Below are 23394 nucleotides of genomic sequence, written 5' to 3'. Positions count from 1 at the left end.
GAGGAACTAGTCAGTGGTGTTCTCTCTGTCTGTTTTTCTGTCTTTGTTTCTCTTCCTTGCACATGGTCACAGCAGCAGGGATTGAATGACTTATATAACCGGACAGACAGCTGATTGGTGTGAACAAAAGCTTTTTTGAACCGACCCACTGAATCATAGGGAGTATGTGTTCCTTGTACAGTGTAAGTGTGTGTGTGTGTGTGTGTGTGTGTGTGTGTGTGTGTGTGTGTGTGTGTGTGTGTGTGTGTGTGTGTGCGTGTGTGTGTGTAAAAGAGAAATGTGTCATAGGAAGGAGTGGACCCTGATGTTTCAGTCTTTCAGTACAAGGTGAAAAGGAGAGCAGTTGGGGTTGTAATATAATCTGCTGTGGGATGTATGTCATTCATTCTTAAAGTTCTGCTGTCTACAGGGACGTGGTGGAGGTTAAACTCACCTAAACTCAGAGTTTTCCCACCTTTTTAGGCTTATTTATACACACAATCCTGATGACATCAATTCATACATTAGGGTTTGACTGTTATGTGGTTTTCAAGGCCAATACTGACACATAGGCTCCATACAGTATTTAGACTGAAGAATCTTTAAATTTGACCATTTTCATTACAAAAAAGTATTCAGTCAGTGTCATTCAATCAGTTTCCCCCATAATTTTATTATTGTTGGGATGGATACATCTCTGAAACAGCATTTAGACTATCATAGGACACTAAAACTCTCCACTGAAACCCATGATAGGTGGGTCAGAAGATAACACCTAATCAATGACTCTGGGATACATTAGGCCTTAAAATGAAGAATTAATTTACAATAAACATAACTGAACCTTTAAATGAATAAATCAAATCTGCAAAGAAATTTAACAGACCTACATCATATTAGTGGATGGCATTGACTGGCCAATATATCGGCAAACCACCGATATATCGCTCTAATCCTGATATTTTAGTACGAACAGATTTTATGTTTAGGCGATTGACCAATCAGAGAGAAGAGATGGACCTGTGCGCTTCCTGATACAGAGTTTGAATCTGTCAGACTGCGCTTCCTCCACTTCCTCCAGAAATTGAAATTAAACATGACTCAGCAGCTGTCAGCGCAGGTTTAAACGCTCACCTCGTCTGAACAGTGTTAGGCCCACGCGCAGGTAAGACACATTTGCAGTTTCCTTTAGCCTAACATTTCACCCGGAATCTCTTCAGTGGCATCAATCAGTCGAAATCAAATTATCCCGTTTGTACACTTGTGCAGCTGAAATAGCGCGAATCCAGAGCGAAACATTACTTTTGTCGTCATTGCTATACACGATTTTGCCGAGACGAACCATTCACAGACATGCTGCAGTGTATATTTGGAGGGCCAAAGAGGGAAATGAGGACAGAGAGTTTGGATGCTTTATCCTAATGAGGGGAGTAGTGAAGTGGAATAATGGGATCTGAAATGCAATCAAATGGGGCATGAGTGTGTATTGCACAATACAGGCAAACCAAACTGGGAGGAGGACATTCCAACACACACTCACTGACACACACACACGCTCACACACACAGAGCATCATCCACCCACAAAGAACAATCAAGTCCTCAGTGACTGCCTGAGTCTGTCTGTCAGGGTCACACTGTCACTGCGTGTCCTCTGGAATATTCTGTCTTTACTTGGGGGAAACACACCTTTAACCTGGTCTTCAGGAGGATTTACAAGATGCAGATTCAAGAGAAGCCAGAAGAGAACAGTTGAGTGACTATTTTAAAGGTTTATGGATAATGGCCTGTATTCGGAGTGCCGAATGAATGCTGAGCTGTAAAGATTTTCCTTGGGGGGGCAGTAAGAGAAACATGATCATTCATCTTATGTCAGCAACTCCAATTCTTTTAACACAGGTCACTGTGAATGTGAATTTCATATATGTGTCAATGAGTGATAGCCCTGATTGTTTAGCCTATAAAATGTATTTTAGAGTTACTTGGAACACTGACCATAGATAGATAAATACTTTATTCATCCCCTTGGGGAAATTCAGGTGTCCAGTAGCTCACACAATCTGTATTAACATATAACTATACATTAGAGACAATGCACAATAAAATAAGGTAATGCAGCATGCACAGGGTTAAAAACCAGAAAGTTCAGTCTCATCATTGTGGTCTTCATATTTTCATTTGTTGTTTTCATAATTGTAGGTGTTGTGAAGCCCTTTGAGACTGCAACAGTAATTTAAGGACTGTACAAACAAACTTGACATCTCATACTGGCACAGTCAAATTAATACTTTGTAGTTTTTGTACATTTTTGTGTCATGCTTTCATGATAACACTGATTTTAATGATCGTTGCCAACTACTCAAAGGTGTTTTGATTCAAGAAAGGATTCATTCAAGTCAGTTTAGCCAAAACAGCTTTTTAAAAGACATTTTTACATAGTAGTAGGTTAGGAGTCAGGTTTTTATGTGCATTTCCTGTTCCAAATGGAATTCACAGAATTGGGGTCATATGTCATCGTGCTAACGCAAATCCTAATGAATTGAATTATGCTGAAACATTAAGGCACAGTCTTATTTTTGTCCTTCCATGGTAAATGTAATCATGATTTCTTAATGCTTAAATCAAAATTAAACTACCACTGACCCAGTTTTTGAGCCTCATCCATTAAATTCAACCAGTAGGTTTAAATGCCTAAGTTTTTAGGGCATATACTATAAACCTGAAGACTGCTTTGATGGTTGGATCAAAGGTAAAATGCTATCTTCCCAGAATGATTCTTATTTTCAGGAGGAAACGATTCTGTGAGGCACATCACTTATCGTTTTGACACCATCCTGTCTGACACAGATGCAGCAGCAGCCATGGTGGCGGTCTGACGAGAGAGCGGCCCCACAGCGCGACACCAAGCCCCCCTGCAGCTGCGGTGGGAGATGAGGTCCACTCTGACTCTCTGTGGAGGAGGAGGATCTGGATCTGGTGGTGGAGGCGAATGTCGGGGCCTGAGGTCCAGGGTGGGCAGGATGAAGAGGCTGCTGTGCCTGAGGCCCAGCCACCGTGTGGATGTCCACATGGACATGGAGCCCGGCGTCTGGCTGAGGAGCTTCCACCTGCTGGACACTGATGGACAATGTGAGGTGAGTCAGAACAGAACAGTGCGACACCAGGTTAGCACGGTAAACCAGCAGATCAGAGGGGATTGTAGTGTTGAGATGCATTTGAAAACCCTGTTGCTCCTCTTATGTCCTATACTTCTGTAGTAGGTGCTGGTGTTGTGTCCTGAAACCTTCAGTATCATTAGAAACTCTTAACTGACTTGCATGTATTTCTGTTGTATTTTACAATTCTCTATCAATGCTTAAACTTAGTCCCAGGCTCATGAGACATTTTCTAAATGTGGGAGACAATGTCAGATGTAAGTTATGGTATAAAATGGCAAAAACTGAGATAAGGAGGTTTCTGAGGTATTCCATGTTTTCCATGTGTTCCAGTTTTTACAGTAGGAACAGCAGTTGCTGAATATGAAATTAACACTTTTGGCATGTTCAAAACTAAAGCAAAAGTGAAAGTGACACACATATAGGCACCCAGGGCACTTTGGTTTTATAATGATCAAGGGGATCCATGTGAAGAGCTAATTTCCAAAATGCTTTATGTCCATTTGGGGAAAAAAAGATAATTACCGAATTTCATGATTCAGTGTCGCTTAAATACGGAGGATTCAGTTTAGAAAAGTGTTCCCATTTTCTAAAACAAAGCCTTAAGTTTCTTAGTATCTTTTAAAAAGTACCATAATTTGTTTCAATTTTGTGCTGTCAATCTTTTGGAATAGTAGTAGTGTTTTTTCAGATGGTGGATATCTAATTTTGGAATGAAACTGTGTGGATTTTAACTTACTTTCTCTGTCCTAGATTTACTATAACTTTAAAAGTGTCCTCTGATGAGTTGGTATATAAGAGCCATGGAGCAGTGAATTATTAGGGGTCATTTCACTGCCAGTGTAATTATACAGATACCTGTGACGAATGGGAGTTTAGTGTGTCGCATAACAGCTGTCATGTACTTCAATACTCTGGTGATTTTACGTCAGATGGCTCTCTGTAAACTTCTGCTATTGTTTCCACTCTGCTGAACAGTTTCACTTGAGACGTCACACACCAGCAGCTATTTGTGACAAGGAGACGCTCCAGGAAGTGTGTATATCACTCCTGGAGTATGATCCTTTCCTGCTGAATTATGTCATTTGAACATGGCAGTCAGGGAGATTTTGATGAGACAACTTCAAATGTGTGTGTGTGTGTGTGTGTGTGTGTGTGTGTTTTCCCTTGCTGGCCTGCCACCTCATCACCCATTCATGTGTCTAATCAGTATTAATTGAGCTCTTTTCTGGTGCTGTTTTGTCTGTTCTTTTGTTTAGTTTACATAGATAGACCGAGCAGCATGGGTAAACAGAAGAAAGACAGAGATGGATTCATTAGTTCAACAAAATTGCTCAGTCTTCCTTTTGAAACTCAGGGTGTCCTCTGCCTAATGAGTGGACAGCCTGGTTAAAGACATGCCATCTGCTCAGCTAGGGGTATGATAATGTGTTGCTGCCAGTGAGTTCATTTATCTCCATGAATGTGATTAAATGCAATGATTTCAGTCATACTGCAAAGCTAGTACACAGTTGACTTGTTTATTTTGTAACCAAACAGCTGTTTTTGTATGCTGGCTGTGCCACCCACTCATTGTTACTCTTAATTTACACTTTTTCCTGATCTTATGACTTTTCTTGAAGTCAACCAATCGAAGTGACATTTTAGGAACAGATCAGACTTGTTTTATGTGTCATTTACCCACCACACCCGACATCATGGGTAGGAACAAGTAAGCGAGAAGCTGTTGAGAAAAACTGTCCCGACTGGATTCTTTAGAGGTAGTGGCAGCGAAGTGACAGGAAGAAATGTCAAGTATCTGCTCCATGTTGTTCCGAGCATTTGATATCGGTCTGAAGTCATCTTATTTCCGGCTCACAGAGCTTTTTCTTTAGTATCTTGCATTATATTTCTACCTGTCCAATTATCACTAGCATTTTGTAGCTTTTCAACAGTTCAGCGTGTTCTAAAACGAGAAAAGTACATTTTCTTGTGAAAATGTGGCAGCTAGTTGAAAGCAGTTGAACGTGTGCTTGATTCAGTCTGAGAAGTTAGAAAGTTAAATTCATTGGAAAGTTAATCTTTTAAGTGTTTAGTTTGACCACCAAATGTCAGTATACTGTCTCCATTCATTTCTATGGGAAAAAAATAAGACTAAAAGTTGAATACCTTTTAAAAAAGTATAAAGTGTACCAAAAGGTTGAACACATCCACATATCTCCTTAAGTCTACATGAATATTTTTAAGTTGGAACGGAGTCTCTAGATCAGGGACAGGCAACCATGTGGCATGGAGTGTCAAGAATCTGCAGGTTTTCATTCCAACTAAACACTACTTCAGCTGATTTCACTGATTAACACACCTTCAACCAGAGAGGAGGAACTAATTCAAGTCAAGTCAATTTATGTAGCCCTTTATCACAAGCATGTGCCTCAAAGGGTTTTACATACAATATCATATATATATATGTCATGTACCATACTACATAACTATATACTATATACCCTGTGTCATACTACATCATAAACATATTCATAGTACATATACATCGTACTACATCACATACCACACTGCCATCTTGGCAGGAAAATAACAGATAATTGTTATAAATTAACAGGTGATTATAATCAAATGACAGCCACAGCCAATGACCTGTGTATATGGTAAAGCACCATATTGGTAGGAAATGCATGTGACATCATGGGAATGCTATGAATACCACACTACATCACTAATCAGTAAAATCAGCTGGTGTAGTCCTTCCTTGGTTGGAATGGAAAACGTGCATACTCTTGGCAGTCCATGGTACATGATTTCCCACCCCTGTTTTTATTATTATTATTATTTTTATTAAACCTTTATTTAACCAGGTGAGTCCCATTGAGATTACAAGATCTCTTTTTCGAGGGAGCCCTGGCCAAGATAGCAGCAATACAGAATTTCAAACAACATACAAGCAAACATTAAAAGCACATAAAACAAAACATACAGTAGCAACTCTCAGAATCATATGCCTAAAAGACAGACAGGAGGAAACGGGTCTAGCTAAGGAAGCAATTACAAATTCCAATTGAATTTGCCTCCAAACCCTTTTTAGAGATACTATTACTACTACTACTACTACTACTACTACTACTACTACCTCTAATAGTAATAATAATCATGCTAAAATAGTGGGGGTAGCATTGATGGGCAAGCTTTCAGCAAGCCCACTAATCGTAACAACATCAACAGTACCAGTAATTTTCGATTTTTGTCCAATTCCAATTTTGAAATCTACACATCATTGGTCAGCAATGCAGTGGTTCCAAGGGGATTCCAGGCCCCGCCCACACCTGTCACATTCCATTAGCCCCGCCCAGTCGGACACCGGTCAGTGCCTTTCCCTACCCCTCCTCTCACTGAAACTGGTTCCTCGGCTCTCACGCACTTGCTCTCCTCTGAGATCTGGAAATAAATCAACTGTTTTTTTTTTTGCTTCCGTCGCTGTAACATGCAACCTGTAAAATGAAGCTGGCGGATGTAATTCAAGTAGAAGTGAACTGTCGGAGGACGGAGCGAAGCAACTGTCACTGATCTGCTCCACTTGGAACAAGCTAGCAGAAGTTCCCCGACAGGACGGATATGTCTATCTGATTTGTTCGGACCTGCAAACATGAGGAAATGGCACTTATCAATGGTAGGTTATTAACTTGGGGTTATGTTTCTCGTTTTGACGATTAATGGTACTTTCTGTCTTGTTTTTGAAGAATATTGAATCGACTCGAAATAGTTAAATGGCGTGGAATATTCATGTCAACACCTGGCTCCTGACTAATCCGTTATGAAATGGTCCTTCAAGCATGTTATTTATTTTTTTGCCTTTTGTATTGGCTCTGCTAGACCACCTCCTTATTAGCTTATACGTGTGTGTGTGTGTGTGTGTGTGTGTGTGTGTGTTTGTGTGGTGTTCACCAAGACAAACATATTGATAATGGGTTCATTCAGTGACCACCAGTGTCTGACCTGAGGAGGGAACAATAGATGTTTTTCTGTGAGTTGCTGTCATATGATGATATCAGGTGCTTAAAGAATAGCCTGACTCTAAACTGTTTGTGCTAGATGCTGCTTTCCAATTTTATTTATATGGAGACTTAATGTGGTGATGATGTTGTCTATTCCTGACTACCAAAGTAATACCCATTGTATCATGGCTTGCTGATTACATATAGACAAATTGGCAACTGTGTGCTACCAGTACAATCACAGTGTTGAACTGTTGTCCTCTGAGCAGAGCAGCACCACTGGAGCAGCTGGGCACTGGTTATACTGTAGTTGTTGAGAATAGGGAGGCAGTTTCCTAGAGGTCAGCATCATGCTTCATTTTGTCAGCAATTCCCCCCTTCCTCAGTCTGGCTTATTCATAGTTTCATTGACACTGTGCATACATTAAGCCAAGGGAAATTTTATCACAAAGCATGTCTTCTTAAAGCACTGGTTCTCAACCTTTTTGAGTCGTGACCCCTTAAAACAAAGAGATGCCTACTTGTGACCCCCAGTTACAGGTGTGCATATGCAGAGTTGTGAACAGTTCAACCAAAGAACGATTTTCTCTTTTTGGGTCGTTCCATTTTATTAATTATCAGAGGCCTAAAACTAAAGCTAGGCTTAAAACTATTCCAAATTTACAAGAAAAATGCAAAAAATTAGAGAAAAAGCTGAAAAAAATACACATCATAATAAATCTGTATAGTAGAAATTTCATTTTTTCGATCCCATGAATCATCGCACAACCCCACAAAATTGTCTCACGACCCCCTGGGGGGTCCCGACCCGCAGGTTGAGAACCACTGTCTTAAAGGACTTTACAGAGAACAAGCCTACCTATATCTGATGAACAATCACAACACAAAATGATGCAGTACAGTATGCAAATAAAATGCAAGGAAGCAAAACAAAGCACAGGACATGAAATAGCATGTTGGAAAGACAGAACAGGCCTACTGAGTAAAGCCTGACCAGAACCACCAAACCTAGACCCTCAGTGAAGACAATGAAAAACTCCCATGTAAGCCTTATTAGCAAAAACAGTGGAAGGCACCTTGCACTGGGCAATTCAAAGACTGATCCACCACCAGGACGACTGAGCAATAGGTGCCGGGACAAAACAATAAAATGGGCAATAACATGGACAGTGACAAAGAGATATTAACCCACTAAGGATTCCTTTTACAGTAATGTGTCCAGTTAATTAGGTTTTGCTTTGTATGCCCAGTGCTCACTCCCTTTGAGTTGCCATGGTGATGATGGTAAAATCAATCATGCCAACGTGTCAACTAAACTTACATTCAAGGCCTGACCTCTCTTGACCACTTTCATTTTTTCTTTAGTGGCAAAATGAATGCATGCTGGTGCTGTTATTCCAGATATAAAGTCATATATACCTGAGAGAAAAAAAAGACTAAGGAAAATCTGTATCATTTGGAAAAAAAAATAAAACGCCATTTTTGTGGTTCAACTAGTTAATACTGCGTTTCTGAATGTATACAATACACAGGGCTTCTTTGGATCCAAAAGCATTTGGAGACGGCCAAACAAGTTGTCATCACAGCAGCCGGTCTAATCACCAGGTGTCTGTTTGCGTCAGAGTTCAAGGCTGGGTTACAGGCAGAATATCAAGAATGAGGTTAATTGACGTTGTGTTTGACCTTTAATGAAATGACTCATAGTTTGAATGGTTATTTCATTTGTCTTGAGGTATTCGTTCCAGTATGTCAGGCTTTGAATGTAATTAAGTCTTTTATACATGCAGCCTGTGTATAAGTAGGTCCACTGATGTTTATACAGCTTTAAATTTAGGCTATGTTCAGTCGAATCAACTGGACAGGTAAAAACCACAGCCTTTTTGTACATGGTCGCCTCATTTTTGTGCCAAAAACATTTGAACAGATCAAGATTATATTCAGTAAAGTGTTTTTCATGTGCTGTGAAAAATTATTACAATGACTTTTAAAAGTCTCCAACCCATAAACATTACCAGGCTGTTGATATCTTATTTTCAGGTTCCCTTTCGAGCCTTTTTGCATTTCTGCATACATTTCTGCATACAACTTACAAATAGTGTGGGGCTGTATGAAGTAAATCAGTGAAAATAACCAAGGGTCTCATTTGTCATGCCAGATTCAAATCATGATGCTGTACTCTCAACATTAGTAAAGACATTGCAAACAATTTTTTTATTCCTATGAATTGTCCTATAGAGTTCAAAAGCAAAATTATTAGGACAGAAAAACTGCCTATGTCATTAATTTATGGTTGAGTCATCATTTATCCTTTTCTGCTATTTGCATCTGTTAGTTTATCTGTGTATACATTAATGTATGGGCAAGTATGTCTGTGTAGATTCATTTCAGTCATCCAGGTATTAAGATGTCAAAAAAAAGGCAAGAAAATGATGTTTTTGACATAATACCGGTTTGATAATATGACAAAAAAAGAACATCTTCATTTGAAGCAGGCACTGTGGCAAGTAGATTCCTCAATGCCCCATACTGTGTGGTAAATACTGGTATTATGTAGTAAAATCTTAAGGCTGTTTTAAGTCTCTGTACTGTAGTAGAGGATCCACATGTGCCTCATTCAACAGAAGCCTCCTACTCCATAGCCATCCTTGATCTCCGGTACATCACAGGTTAATTAACTACTGGACAGCTGGGTCTGTCTTATCTACCATATGATCAAGTGAGGAGCAGGGTAGAAGACTGTATCACGTGCTGGGGTTGGCGTTATCACTGAAATACTTATCTGGTCTTTGCCGTATCTGGATGACCTTGCATTCAAGTCTTATATCTGTCCCATATCTCTGCCTGTGTCTTCCCTTTAGGACCCAGTGCAGGAGTGGGGGGAGGAGGTGGAGGACGGGGCCGTGTTTGGCATCACGCTGCGCAGGGAGCCGGTCCAGCCGGGCCTGGACACGGCCGAGCCCCCGACGGCCTTCAGCTTCATCCAGTACCACACGGTGAAGGTGCGCAGACTGAAGGCCGGCACCCTGGAACGTCTGGTCACCCACCTGTTGGACCGCGAGCACCAGGAGCCCGACTTCATCCGCATCTTCCTCTCCACCTACAGGGCCTTCACCTCCACCAGCACCCTCATAGAACTGCTGTTTCAGAGGTCAGACTTGGTCAGACTCAGATCAGACTTTTGTTGAGCTAAGAAATATGTTTGCTAAACCATGAGGGCTCAGTCGGCTGCAAGTCCAGACATCAGGATCCAGCTGCTGTTTGACTTGTAGTGGGATCTACATGAAGTTATGAGCCGTTTTGTCAGTCTTACAATTTATCCTGGAGAAGAATCTCTGCTCAAAGATGGTATAGTTAAAGACTGGCTTTATTTATTCTGTGCCTGAAAATCTAGTCCAAAAGTTGTCAGCAATAATTTGAACAAGCAGCCGATTTACACAGACTTAGGATAAATTAATGAAAAGGATCAAAGTCATCACTAAAGAATGAACTGGCTTAAACACAGATTAAACACAGCATTCATGTTTTGGTCAGTGGACAGAAGAGTTCAGAAATGGAGATTCAAGAGTAGCAAAGTGCTGGGAACTTTGCTAAAAAATAAAACAAAAGATAAAGATTTCATTATGATGAAGCTGAGGAGTTGGTTTAAGATGCTCTAGGGCTACATTTCCCTGTGGTTACATTATTTTTTATTGCCATTTGGCTGAGAAAAATATTGAAAAAGATCTGCCCTGCAGGGGAAGTGTTACTGTAGGATTTCAGTCATCATGTGAAGACTAAACTGAGTCCTTGGCCTAAATCTCCAACAATAGCGTGCCTTATCAGGAGCCAGCTAGAGATTTGAAGGCTGCGATATTTGCTGCATATCTTCAGTCACGGTTGGCAGGTGGTGTGGCTTTACAGTGGCAGTGTCTTATATTCCAGGATGTCCCACTTTCAAAAATCGTGTCACCACATGCGTAATTAAGTGGCATTGTGATTAGTAGCATATGCCTAACCGGTTTTTACAACATGACAGATGCGACAACAATGTCTGAGAGAGACAGCTGTTAAACAGTCACCGAGTCTCTTATGTAGCTTGAGCTATACAATAAGCAATCCTTTATTGACTCTGGGTACGTTTCTATGACAAGTCTTATAGTCACAACCTGAAAAGAACAGGCAATAGAAACCAAAGTTGTTTTTATAGACCAATCTGTCCCTCACTGCAGACTTGGATGAAAGTTAAATTCATTTACCAATAGAGATAATTGAAAAACCATAACATATAGGCTTAAATCCAAGTCCATAAAACTTGCCTAGTCTCTCTTTTTCGTTGTACCTAGTTCTTTACAGCTCAGTGTTGCTGAATGTATTGCAAATGGCTGCCTGCTTGAACCTATGGCCATTGCTGCTGTAGACTTGATATATTAGTTGTCAAACAGACACCCTCATATCTGTGGTGCTGGTGGCAACAGGCTTCCTGTGAGCTCAAAGTGGTGTCAGCCTCAGTGCAGTCTGGGAAGTGTGTTTTCACTCCTTTGGCTTACAGGATTTTGTACAGGATACAAGTTTTTGATGCTGTCATTATCTTGTGAAGCACCTGTAACTCTTTTGATAAGTGTTTTCTTAATCCCCTCCTTCACATTCTTGGATTGATTACTCGAATGCAATTGACTACTTATCACTGTGCGCAAAACCCCTTTATTAAATTTCTTAAAATTGCTCTTTTGTATAGCATTTTGCAGCTATAAAGAGAATGACTGTGAATTAAGCCTCAGTGGGGTCAGGTCCTTAGAAATGAGACAGCATGGCAGAAGGGTTCAGAGTTATGTACTATATACAATTTTTTTATGATCCTCTATTGATCCCCGAGGTAGAGGTTTGTCTTTTTGCCTGCGCCCCTCCAGAAGGTCACAGTCCCTGCAGCTGGTAGGGGTTCAGTGTCTTGTACAAGGACGTTTCCGCAGGATGAACAGTTGTGTACAGGGAGGTTTGACCCTGGGACCTTCCTGTTATAGGAGGGTCTCTCTCACTGCTAGGACACCCTGCTGCCCCCCGCTATGTGTTGTTACCTTCTTAATTAATTTAGCATTCATGATTTTTTTTTTTGTTCTCCCTTTCCATAGAGATGACTCAATCGCCAACCTGGATAATACTGTCTGCCCAAGGAGGTGAGAGTGCAATTTGGCTTTACCATCAGTCCAAAGTCAGTTTTTCTTTCTCTCTCTGTCTCTTTCTTTCTCTCTTTCTCTCTGTCTCCTTTTCTTCCTTTCTCTATTACCTGAGATTAATTATCAATTATCAAATGTTCTTGTTTTTATTTCTGTCTGCAACAAATTGTGCTGCTGCTGTCTTGGCCAGGTCTCCCTTTGTAAACGAGGTCCTTGATCTCAGCAGGACCAACCTGGATAAATAAAGGTTTTAAAAACACAGCAGATTTCTCATCCACTTTCATTAATGCTTATTAATCTCCCTACCCGTCCTCCTCAGTACCCTCCCCCCTGTGATCCGGCTGTGGCTGGAGGAATACAGCGAGGACTTTGACGGGCCCCCTCAGTACCAGGCCCTCCGGCTGCTGTGTGTCCACCTGCGACACCGGCTCTGCTTCAGACGCCTGGCCCAGATCTCCGAGAGCCTGCTCAAGAGGCTCCAGGAGCAAGGTACAGCAAAATGGGATACAGGTTTATTTATTAATTTGTTTGTTATGTCCCGCCACTATGATACGTGGTATGTGGGACATTAAGTCATCATGGTGGCGTGTCATGGTATTTCTGTCTGTGCGTACACACATTCACAATGCATGATAGAAATTTCATACTCGCACCACAGGTTCTGCCTGTAGAGTAGATGATCTGGTTAGATTTTGTAGCACCTTGCTGCATAAATTTGTATATTAATGAGAGGAAAACAGATTTTCTTTAAACTACTATAACTGCTTAATGCTTTAAGATGTGGAGTTCATATTAATACCACCCATTTGTTATGTGAATACAAGTGTGTTGACAGAAATATTTGCTAATTATTGTGTTAACTAGCTGGTTGTTTAATATATCATGATGATTAGGGCGGGACATTAGGCAGCTCAAGTGCCTCTTGTTTGTTGTTTTATTAACAAAGCAGTGTTGTGTATGTTTTTTTATTCTCTGTTTACTTATCATTCATAATTCGGTCTGTTTGATAGATTGCACCTTAATCAGCCATTCTGCATCAGAGCAGAATGGTGAGTCTCAGCAAGAGGAACACAGAGATCAGGAGGAAGGAGGAGAGATGGCCAAATATATCTTTATGGACTTTCCTGTGAAGGAAGTCGCAGAGCAGCTGACCAGATTGGATGCTGTAGGTGTCAACAAAAAAATTATTTCTGTGTTTCTGGGGGTCGATGTTTTCTGAAACGTTTCTTTTGACCACTCTTCCTCTCTCAGTCGTATGACCTCTCCCTCTTTCCTCCTGCAGGATCTGTTTGTCAGAGTGGTGCCCTTCCACTGCCTCGGCTGCGTCTGGTCGCAGCGCGACAAGAAAGAAAACCGCAACCTGGCGCCCACTGTCCGAGCCACCATCTCCCAGTTCAACGCTGTCACCAACCGTGTCATCACTTCACTGCTCTGCCCGCCCACGCCCAGCCCCGTCACCTCCTCTCCTGTCTCTTCCCCCATGTCCCCCTCTTCCTTCCTCTACCCCTCCACTGCCCCAGGCTCACCTCGCTCTTCACACACTAGCCCCGCCCACAGAGCGCGCATCATCGAGAGGTGGATCGCCATCGCACAGGTCAGGATCAAAGAGTGAACTGGGAGAGAATGGGGAGAAAATACAGTAAAATGCCATAAATAGTCAGTGACATATATGGACATAATTTCTGTCAAACCAGTACAACTTTCATAGAAAAGCAACCTTTGTGTTTCGACCTGGCTTGCTGTTCTCTCTGTAGGAGTGCAGACAGCTGAAGAATTTCTCCTCTCTGAGAGCCATCCTTTCAGCCCTGCAGTCCAACGCCGTCTATCGCCTCAAGAAGACCTGGGCCGCTGTCAGCAGGTCAGAGAGAGATTCCAAGACACTGCTAGGCCTTAACTCAGTGATGTTGATTTGTTTTTACTCAGAATCATGTCAAATGCACCATCAAGACATTTCTGTGGGCATAAAAGGAAAAACTAGCAGTGGGACTTGTAACTTGCCAAATATTGACTTTTTTAAACAGTTCAGAGAGTGGATAAAGGAGAGATTTAGAAAATAATTTATAAAATTGATTTCCCAAAATTATTTCACTTCTGGCTCATTGAATCACAAAAAGCAGGCTGTGAGAAGCACATTACAGGTTCTTAGAGTTTGCCAAACTGGATTATGCAGTCGTGAATATTGAATCTACAACTATGAAAACTAATAGCTTGGATATGTTTTGTTTCAGGGAATGTATGGCCAGCTTTGACCACCTATGTGAGACCTTCCCTGATGAGAACTGTGTGTTAACCAGCAGAGAGATCCTGGAGGAGGTAACCAGCTGTGTTTTCTACATTAACAAACATCCAGGATAATGTGGTCTGATGGTGCTGCATAATTTATGAAGGAAAAATCTGGATAATTATTTCATCAAGTGTGCTGGTGCTTTCTAGGTGCTTGGGTGGCGGGGTGGGGTGAGGGGGGTGCATGGTTGGAGTGAGTGAACCTACGTTGACCTTAAAAACTCCACCTGTTAACACCGAAGTGCTGTGGTAGCACAGTGTTGTTGTAACTGAGAGAATCACTGAACAAACTATTTCATTTATACGTTGACTTAGCCACAGTACTTAATCAAAAATCAAAATCACTGAGCTGCTTCCTGGTATGTGAATGTACCACACACCACCTCATGCTTGTGTGACTTCTACCGTACTGCCTGGTGTACGAGCGCACACTGTATTTACCTTTGCAGTGCACACAGAGCCCGGTTCTTATAGAGGTCTAATCTAATAACAGAAACAGGAATTGCCTTAAAATCAATCATTCACACACAAATTGTCATTAGATCAAAATTGTTTTGATCTGATGTCAGTCTCATAATTTTTAAACTAAAATTACAGGACTAAACTTCCTCAAATCCTTGAACGTTTTTGCAGTTACCCGCCACTCTTCCTTTCTTGTCCCTAGAGCCGTTGCCCCATCGAAAACAATTGATATGAATGTTTATTTAGTGATATGGCTGTTATCATGGTCAGGCCAGTTTCCATAAAGTAATGAAAGCACCATTGTTCATGACCAATACAAACAAACAGACCTACAAATAGAGGTGGCTCGTCTACTATCAGGTGAGCAATTTGAGTCCTTACTAATTTTATTCAATACATATAATACTCCCCTAATACACACAAACACGCACACCTGTAAATAGAACAGGCACAACAACCTGTAACCAGGTCGATGTGATGTGTATGAACATGTGAACAGGAACACCCAGTGTATGTTAATTAGGTGTCACTCAGCCTGTAACAGGGAGACACCCTCACACACACCCAACAACACGATCTCAATAGGTGCTCCATATCATATGAAGAACAGTTATGTAACTATCTTAAGCACGTTGTCATCGAACCACTCAGGACTCACCCAGGAATTTTATAGTGATAGTGTTGTTATGACAAGGGCCTCTTATATCAAAGCTAATGGGACTCTTGTATTTATCTGCTGCAGGATGGGAGTCACCCAGAGGACAATGGCACCCTGGGCTCCAAATCACCCAGACTCTGCCCCGTGTCCAAACAAATGGTAAGACTGCCTCCCACACAAAATAATGTCATTCTTTCGGAAATAACCTTTGCTTCCTCATTGTCAAGTTCAACCACCAAAATAACGTGGATCCGTCAGCCTGCCAGCCAACGCAAAATGAAAAGCAGAGGTCTAAGTTTTTCACTGGCTTGGTCATCAGTTCTACTTCCCTAAAAGTCACATGCAGTTTAACTAGAGTCTGGAGTCTAGGGTAAGATTAAAGCTGATATGCGCTACTAAAATAGACTTCAGATTTCCAGTTCCCTCTTCTTCATTCATCTGTTCATTCAATGGAAAAGCTTACGTGCTTTGAAATCACATGACTGTTATTATTACCCATTATGTAGGCGAGGATATAAAACTTGACATGTGAGCAGTGTTTCCCACAGGTTGGCAGTTTTACTTTGGCAGGGTGAGGGGGAGCTGTGTGCAGAAAATTCCTCCATTAAATTTTTCATGTGCTCAGCTCAGTATCTTGTCTTTGTTCAGACACTAAAGTCTCTCACTCCCTGAACTACAAGATAAAGAGGCTAGTATTGGCTAACCTGCTAACTAAATTACACTGCCATCTGATTATCTCTAGATTTATGGAGTAAGTATGACATGCAGCTGATTACAAATGGGTTACTTCCTCAGTATATTGTGTAGGCTGCATTTCAATCATGCCTCTATTTAGTTTCTGTTGGCACAAACTGCGTCATAGGTGCTATGAATTATGGTTGTTGTAGTTCACTAACACGCTTTCAGTGTTTGACGACATTAAACTCCATCGACAAGAAGCACCAGGTTTAAACACCAGTTTAGTGCACCACAGCACCTGCAATCATTCAAGAACAAAAATGTGCTTGGGTGGCAGCTGTTAATAGAAAATGTCTTGCAACGCCAGTCGCTCGCTTATAGCACTGTCCCCCATCATTGAGCAGTCAAATGTGAGCAGGTGGGTGGATGGGTGGGGAGTTTTCATTCTAAAAATTAATGAGAGTACAGACCGGAAAGTGAGTTTTGAAAGCCAGAAATCTCAGCACTTGTAATCATTGAGTCAGTGGTATTGATCTACAACCCTATCATATCCCCACAGATGTATTATGGTCATGTTGTACATTGGGATAGTAAAAATCTTAATTATTGCACCTTTAAAATATAATCAATATATGGGAAACCCTAGTGTGTGCATGGAACAAAACTTAGAGCCAGATGTTCAAGTGCAATGTTTTAATGGGTGAGCAGTGATGATGATTATGGTGTGCATTTGTGTGTGTGTGTGTGTGTGTGTGTGTGTGTGTGTGTGTGCGCGTGCGCCAAGTATTAACATGTTGCATGATTTTGTGTCCTCCTGTTTGTCCCTCAGAGCTGCACCAGTGGCATTGTGCCGTACCTGGGCACCTACCTGACTGTCCTCACCATGCTGGACACGGCACTCACTGACACTGTGGAGGTGAGCACACATCGCACCGGCGCGGCCCACAACCCCCACCCACTGTTTTTGTTTGTTCTTTTATGGCAGTTAAGTAGGTTTACGATGCCATATAACACTAATAATTATTGTCTCCCGTTCCAAAGGGTGGACTCATCAACTTTGAGAAGCGCAGAAGGGTAGGTGTCGCCTCCTAGTGGTGTCTTCAAGAAAGGCTTCCAATGTCCTCAACTTTAACAGCCTTTTCAGAGTTACGAGTTCTTTACTGTTCTGTTCTGTTTTTATTCCTTTTCTATTCCAGGAGTTTGAGATTATTTCCCAGATCCGGCAGCTTCAGGCTTCCTGTTCCCAGTACAGCCTTCCAGTTAACCCTCACATCACCGCCTGGCTGCAGGCACACACCTTGCTGACAGACCAGGAGAGGTGAGACACACACTGACACCACAGTACAATATGAAGACAACCTAGTGGGATAGACAAGAACATAGATTTTTTTTTTTTTTTAAGCCAGTTTTGTAGTGTTATCAGCTACTGATAGACTCAGTAGCTGAGACTCAGTCCACCCTCTCCTTTTTTTGTCACTGTCTCCTCTAGCTATGAGCTGTCCCGTGACCTGGAGCCCCCGGTGGACCCCTGTCCCAGCTCACCCAGCTCATGGAGCCATCGTCTGCTCACTAAAAAGCTCACCTCGTAAGTCTGCCTATAAGCTAACATTTCACCTCAAGCTGCTTGTTATGACTGCTGCTGTGATGAAAATCCTTCTTCCTTATTAACTTGGATAGCTTAATAATCACAGTTTACAAAAGGTGTGATCCTTTTCAATGACTGGCTGTAAATAGAAAGTAGGTTCTCATGCCAGCCTTCTAAGAATGGGTTTCAGGCACTAATCACTGATAAGGCAAACAGTTGAAACGTCCCTGTGTGCACAGGTTGCGAACAGCTAGTGAAAGCTCCAATAGGAAGACGCATGCTGACCAGATCAGTGTGTCCTCCTCTGGTTCCAGCAGTTCGGAGATGGAGGACCTGTCGACCCCACAGCCCTCGCCCCTCAGACTCAAACTCAAGGTATGGCCACTGGCAGTGTCCGAAATGTGGCTAGTATACTTACTTTTCTTAGAAATATGTCACCCTAACACATACAGAATCACGTGTGCGACAGTCGACAAAGACAGTCTTCATTTTTTGTTTTTGATGACCTCACACCTGCTGTGTGTCATTTGAACAACATTAGGCTAATTAACTATCCCGACAGCAGATGCACAGAAGTTTAGATGCTACAGCTTTGTGTAGAGCAGCGTAACAGGCAGCCAATGAACAGGCTGTTTGTCAGTCGGTCAGAGAGGGTACGGTGGTCAGCAGGGACAAAGATTGAAAACAGACAAAGACCAAAGATTGTAAATAACTGAGGCATTTAAATAATATCATCTCATTGATTAATCCGCCAAAGACAAATTTCATCCGCATTTGTTGCTTGGCGGGTGTTATTTTCAGACCCTGGACAGTATAAATATGCCATTGTCAAGATGTTTGCCATTTGCTATATTCTGGAGGGAACTTAGCTGGAAATTGGAGCATGATAATCATATTTGTCCCTCTCTGCGCTTCCCCCAGTCTCTCTCCGGGTCTCTTCACAACGTAGCTGAGGACTTCTCCTCGACCTCCATGTCCTCCTCCTCCCCCAGTCTCTCCACCTCCTCCTGTAGCTCCTCCCATCCGGACCTCAGCTCGTCCTCCCTAGTCATGAGCCCCGAGTCGTCGTCTTCCACCTGCTCTCCTCAGCCTTTGCTGCCCGTCTACAACAAGCAGGTTGCTGACTCTTGCATCATCAGGGTCAGTGTGGAGTGTGGCAACAACGGTAATGTCTACAAGAGCATACTGGTAAGGAAAATGAAAGTCAAGAGTTTTTGTAACCTACTCGCACTTCTTCTACTCTTTAAAATCTCCACACCACCAAAACAACGTCATTCAAATAAAGTCATTTCAGTTGTTAGTCGGTGATACGAATCCGGGATAAAATCCACATTATAAGATTCATGAACCTTAACAGTTGAAAAAAGTGAGTTTAAAGTGTCCTTTCCCTTTAAGAATGTACTTTCCACCTCTGCTTTGCCCTAACCTATAGTAGTTTGAATTGAGGATGTACATGCATGTAAACAAAAACTGGTGCAGGAGAGATGCTCAACATTCTGTTAACAACAATGAGTGCGTTTACATGCAACAGTGCAATAATATTCTGTTCATATTCTGGATATTCAAATATTCCGTTTTATGAGTTGGCTCATGTAAACACCATATCCCATTTACTGTTGGGTTTGGGCAAATAGCACAAGTGCTGTTTCCATGGAGTCATATGTATCAAAATAACATGCCAGTAATGTATACAGGTATATGAAAAACTGGTCACTGATCATTCTGTGTAAATGCCATATCCTGACTAAGACCTTAGCTGGGATAAAGCTCATATTCGGATGTAAACACACTCACTGTAACTGTCACAGGTTGAAAAAGAGCCTGTTGACTTTCTCTGGGAAATGAGAGTCGAACAATTTAAAAATCAGCCTAATAGAACGTTACATGTCTCCAGTAATAAGTGTCTCCAAAACGTGTTTAGAAATATACAGAGAATATAGAGATAAAGTATTGACTCTGTTTGCATACCTGCTCCTCTGTCTGCTCCCCAGCTGACCAGCCAAGACCACACACCCCACGTGATTCAGAGAGCTCTAGAGAAACACAACATGGAGACTGTCAGCTGCCATGACTTCAGCCTCAGCCAGGTGCTCAACAATGGAAAAGGTGAATTAACAAAAGTAAATTACAACACTTCATCACAAAGTAGCTCCTGGAATGCGTTGAGCCTCACAGATTGACGATACCTAACAGTGTAAGAGTATCTGTGGCTGGGTTTTTCCTTTTAATCAGCATTCCTCTTTCTGCCCCAGAGCTCCAGATCCCCGACAAAGCCAACGTATTCTACGCCATGTGCACCTCGGCCAATTACGACTTCGTCCTGCGCCAGCGCTGGAGGAGCCACGGGAGACATCTTGGCTCCCCTTCCAGCCCCGGGGCTCAACCCAAGAGCCGCCATGCCAAGTGAATAGAAACCGATCCTGTCTGAATGTTAGAATTACATCGAGGAGAATACAGAGGAACTGCTCACCTGGAACAATAGCCCACTAGCAGATCTACAGGTGTGTATCTACTCACTCTGCAACAGATACAAGTGGTTCTGCCATAGAGATTTCCCAAGTAACCTTAGAGCCTGAAAAGTCACTTTAGGCATTTTCATCAAGAGGTAGTAGGTTTCACCCGGAGTGTCATGGAATACATGAAGTCTGCGCTGAAAGACGTTAAGCCAGGAAATAAGTCTCAGAGGAAAAGTTGCGGACAGTTTGAAGAGTGATACAAGAAGATGGCATAATGGAGAAATGTGCAAGTACACAGAAGAGAAATGCTAAGAAGAAGAAATGGAGGAGGAAATAGCGAATTTTGTATTTTCACATTGTTCTCTATTATCCCGTTCATCAACGTCTTTGGATAAACGAACCACATCACACCCGTGACCTTTCTTCTCTGCCAACATAAGCAAATAAGCTGTGATATTCTAGGACTATTGATGTGTACTGTACACAAGTGCTGCAGTCTCTCACCCTGCATCTGTCATATTGTGGATTCTTGAACATACTGTAAGTCCTCCACACCTGACGCTTACAGCACCACGACTGTCACTATGGCTGCGTAAATACAAGGGTTAAGGAACAGCCAGCCTGTTAATGCTGGTCGAGGAAGATGGTCATGCAGGCTGTAACTCTACAGAGGAACAACACGTCTTCATCTCTCCTTCAGCCCGTATGGTGAGCCGGATCCACTGTGTTTCTTGGAGAAAGGCCGCAGAGGAAAGATGTTTTACTAAGTAGGGACGTTTCCTGTTAATCGGTGAGACGGCGTTCCCAAGCAGATCTGGGTCGAATGTAAAATCTTTGAAATTATTGAGCTGTTCTTGTTCAATCTTGCTTAAAGCATTGAAAAGCAACAGGATTCCCCCAAAATCTGCAAATGCCGCTCGTCTTAATGGTATTTCAAATACTGTTTGGACTCAAGCAGGTTGTTGCTGAAGTGGAGATTCTGTGTGGCAGCAGGTTCGTTAACACTGCTAGAACTGGCAATATAATAACAGATAGATAAAGTAGCCTAAGTATCCAGTCGTTTTCTAATTAACAATTTTAATGTCTTAATGTAACTTAACATAATGTAATTTTATCATCTTTAATTATTTAATACATTTCAATGTTCAGCTTTTAGAGTGCCATGGTGGTGTAATGTAAATGTGTCTTAGTTTATAATATATTTAGTATATATATATATATATATATATTTTTTTTTTTTTTTGGGATGGTAGGTTGAAGGGTTCAACTCATGGACCCACCATCCTCCTCTCAGTCTTAAATGTTACTAAGCGTACATGTCCTTTAGTTCCTTTTGTACTATAACCTCAGGTAATGACGGTATCAATGTTATCTTATGTCCTCAAGTCTTTGAGGTTTATTTTTGTATCAATTTGAAGGAAGAGTGCCGACATTTCTGTCTGCTCTCGTGGTTAAATGAAGGAAATATCGTATGTGACTACAGTGTGCATGCATGCGTACTTGTATATGCGTGAGTCTTAAAGTGGCCTTGCTTGTAATGAGTGGACTACGACATTTATGCTAGCAATTTACAATAGAGTGGCACTCAGATGCTGATATGGGGTGGGTCGCTGTTGCCTCTTCGTTATGAACCCCAAAGGTTCTGGTTAGGGAGGGGAAGCTGATCACTGCAGTCTGCAATCCAGGGTGACTTTGCTCAGTGTGTAAGTAAAACTGTCTGTTTCCACTCCATATCTGTTACGGTGTGAACCAGATTAGTCTGAAGAATGACTCCTGTATGTGAATATGAAAAGTCCCAGGATGTGACTTTAATGTGAGATTTAAGATCGTCTCAGTGATGTGATGACATCCTCCCCAAAACAAACAAGGCAGCTCTCAGGAATGATCAGAAAGTGAATTTTGTGTTTCTGAAAAAGCATTGATGAAATATAATATTAACCGATGAGACAGCATCCTCAAGCAGATCCAAGTCAAATTTTATTGTCCTTTCGGTCCTTTGATAATGCACGAGCACCCACAGTGGTTCACACCCCTGTTTGAAATATATTTAAATACATTTTTAAAAAAACACTGCCGGTGAAGAAGTGTGGGACTTTGCATCACTGGGTGCAGCTTTAATGTTAATGTGGTGTTCAGAGAGTAAGGAGAAAGGTTGGTAACAAGACAAAGGTTTGGCAGCCATGAGGTATGAGCGAGTCGCCCGTCTGTCTGTCTGTCTGTCTGTCTGCTGCATTACTGGTTTGCTCTCTTTCATTCTCTCCTTCACTCTATGGGTTTGAAACGTGAGTTGGGAGTGAAATTGTCAAGATAATGTATGTTGTTCTGTGAGCCTACATGTGTATGTGCTAATATTTTATTTCAACAGATGCTTTATTTTTAGTTTAATCTAAGCACTTGCCTTTCAGTGTCACTTGTAATTATCATGACATGTCTAATAATAAAGCCAATTTACTGCAAATGTTTATCATCGTGTCCACGCTGTAATTAATTATATTTTACTGAACCGTAGTGCTCAGGGTTTGCTACTGGATGAAGTCATTAATTCCTGATAAGAAGATAAGAAAACCAAATCACAGTAAGCTAAACAAACACCTTTGTCAACTGTAATATTGATCTTTGTGGGTGAGGTTGACTTTTTAGGGTCCAGAAGAAAAGGAAAGGCTGTTAATTGGGGTGTTAATATCAACATAAAGTCTCCAGAGAGGTTACAGTTAAGATTAAGATTAGGGTTATGTTTATAATCATCCCTTTAAAAAATATTACCATCTCAGACTTTGCAGGTTCACCAGGAAGAATCACTTATGAAATTATCTGGATAAACGTCACAGTTGTCACCGACCACTAGATGGCGCCAGATGCAAACACTTCTAATCTGTTTATTTCAAGCACTGTGACTCCTATTATTAGAAGAGGAAATATTTTAGATACCTTCCCTCGAAACATATTTGGAAAATAAATTGTAGGCTATGTAAACGGCCAACGTAACCTATTCAAACCCAGAGAATA

At 41.6% G+C, this 23394-nt stretch overlaps 1 protein-coding gene across 3 annotated transcripts; it reads left to right on the top strand.

Annotated features, from left to right (window-relative positions):
- Positions 1 to 1578: 1578 nt before the first annotated feature.
- rgl3a (ral guanine nucleotide dissociation stimulator-like 3a) lies at positions 1579 to 22850 on the top strand. 3 transcript variants are annotated; one of them, XM_071924840.2, is made up of 18 exons: positions 1579 to 1729; positions 2826 to 3112; positions 9975 to 10264; positions 12222 to 12266; positions 12586 to 12755; positions 13277 to 13431; positions 13549 to 13860; positions 14021 to 14124; positions 14495 to 14579; positions 15754 to 15828; positions 17177 to 17263; positions 17389 to 17421; positions 17544 to 17665; positions 17837 to 17932; positions 18172 to 18307; positions 18854 to 19120; positions 19924 to 20038; positions 20185 to 22850. In XM_071924840.2, exons 2-18 carry the CDS (start codon positions 2909 to 2911, stop codon positions 20337 to 20339), a joined length of 2451 nt encoding a protein of 816 aa, XP_071780941.2. In that variant the 5' UTR covers positions 1579 to 1729; positions 2826 to 2908; the 3' UTR covers positions 20340 to 22850. The 3 variants fall into 3 exon arrangements, with proteins under 3 accessions (XP_071780941.2, XP_078147158.1, XP_071780945.2); XM_078291032.1 differs by lacking the exons at positions 1579 to 1729; positions 2826 to 3112 and adding an exon at positions 6570 to 6791; XM_071924844.2 differs by lacking the exons at positions 1579 to 1729; positions 2826 to 3112; positions 15754 to 15828 and adding an exon at positions 6570 to 6791.
- Positions 22851 to 23394: the final 544 nt, after the last annotated feature.

Source organism: Centroberyx gerrardi, chromosome 3 (assembly GCF_048128805.1).
Source record: "Centroberyx gerrardi isolate f3 chromosome 3, fCenGer3.hap1.cur.20231027, whole genome shotgun sequence".
NCBI classification, from domain to species: domain Eukaryota; kingdom Metazoa; phylum Chordata; class Actinopteri; order Beryciformes; family Berycidae; genus Centroberyx; species Centroberyx gerrardi.
The sequence above is the reverse complement of the archived record's forward strand: the minus strand, read 5'-3'. Positions and strand labels throughout refer to the sequence as shown.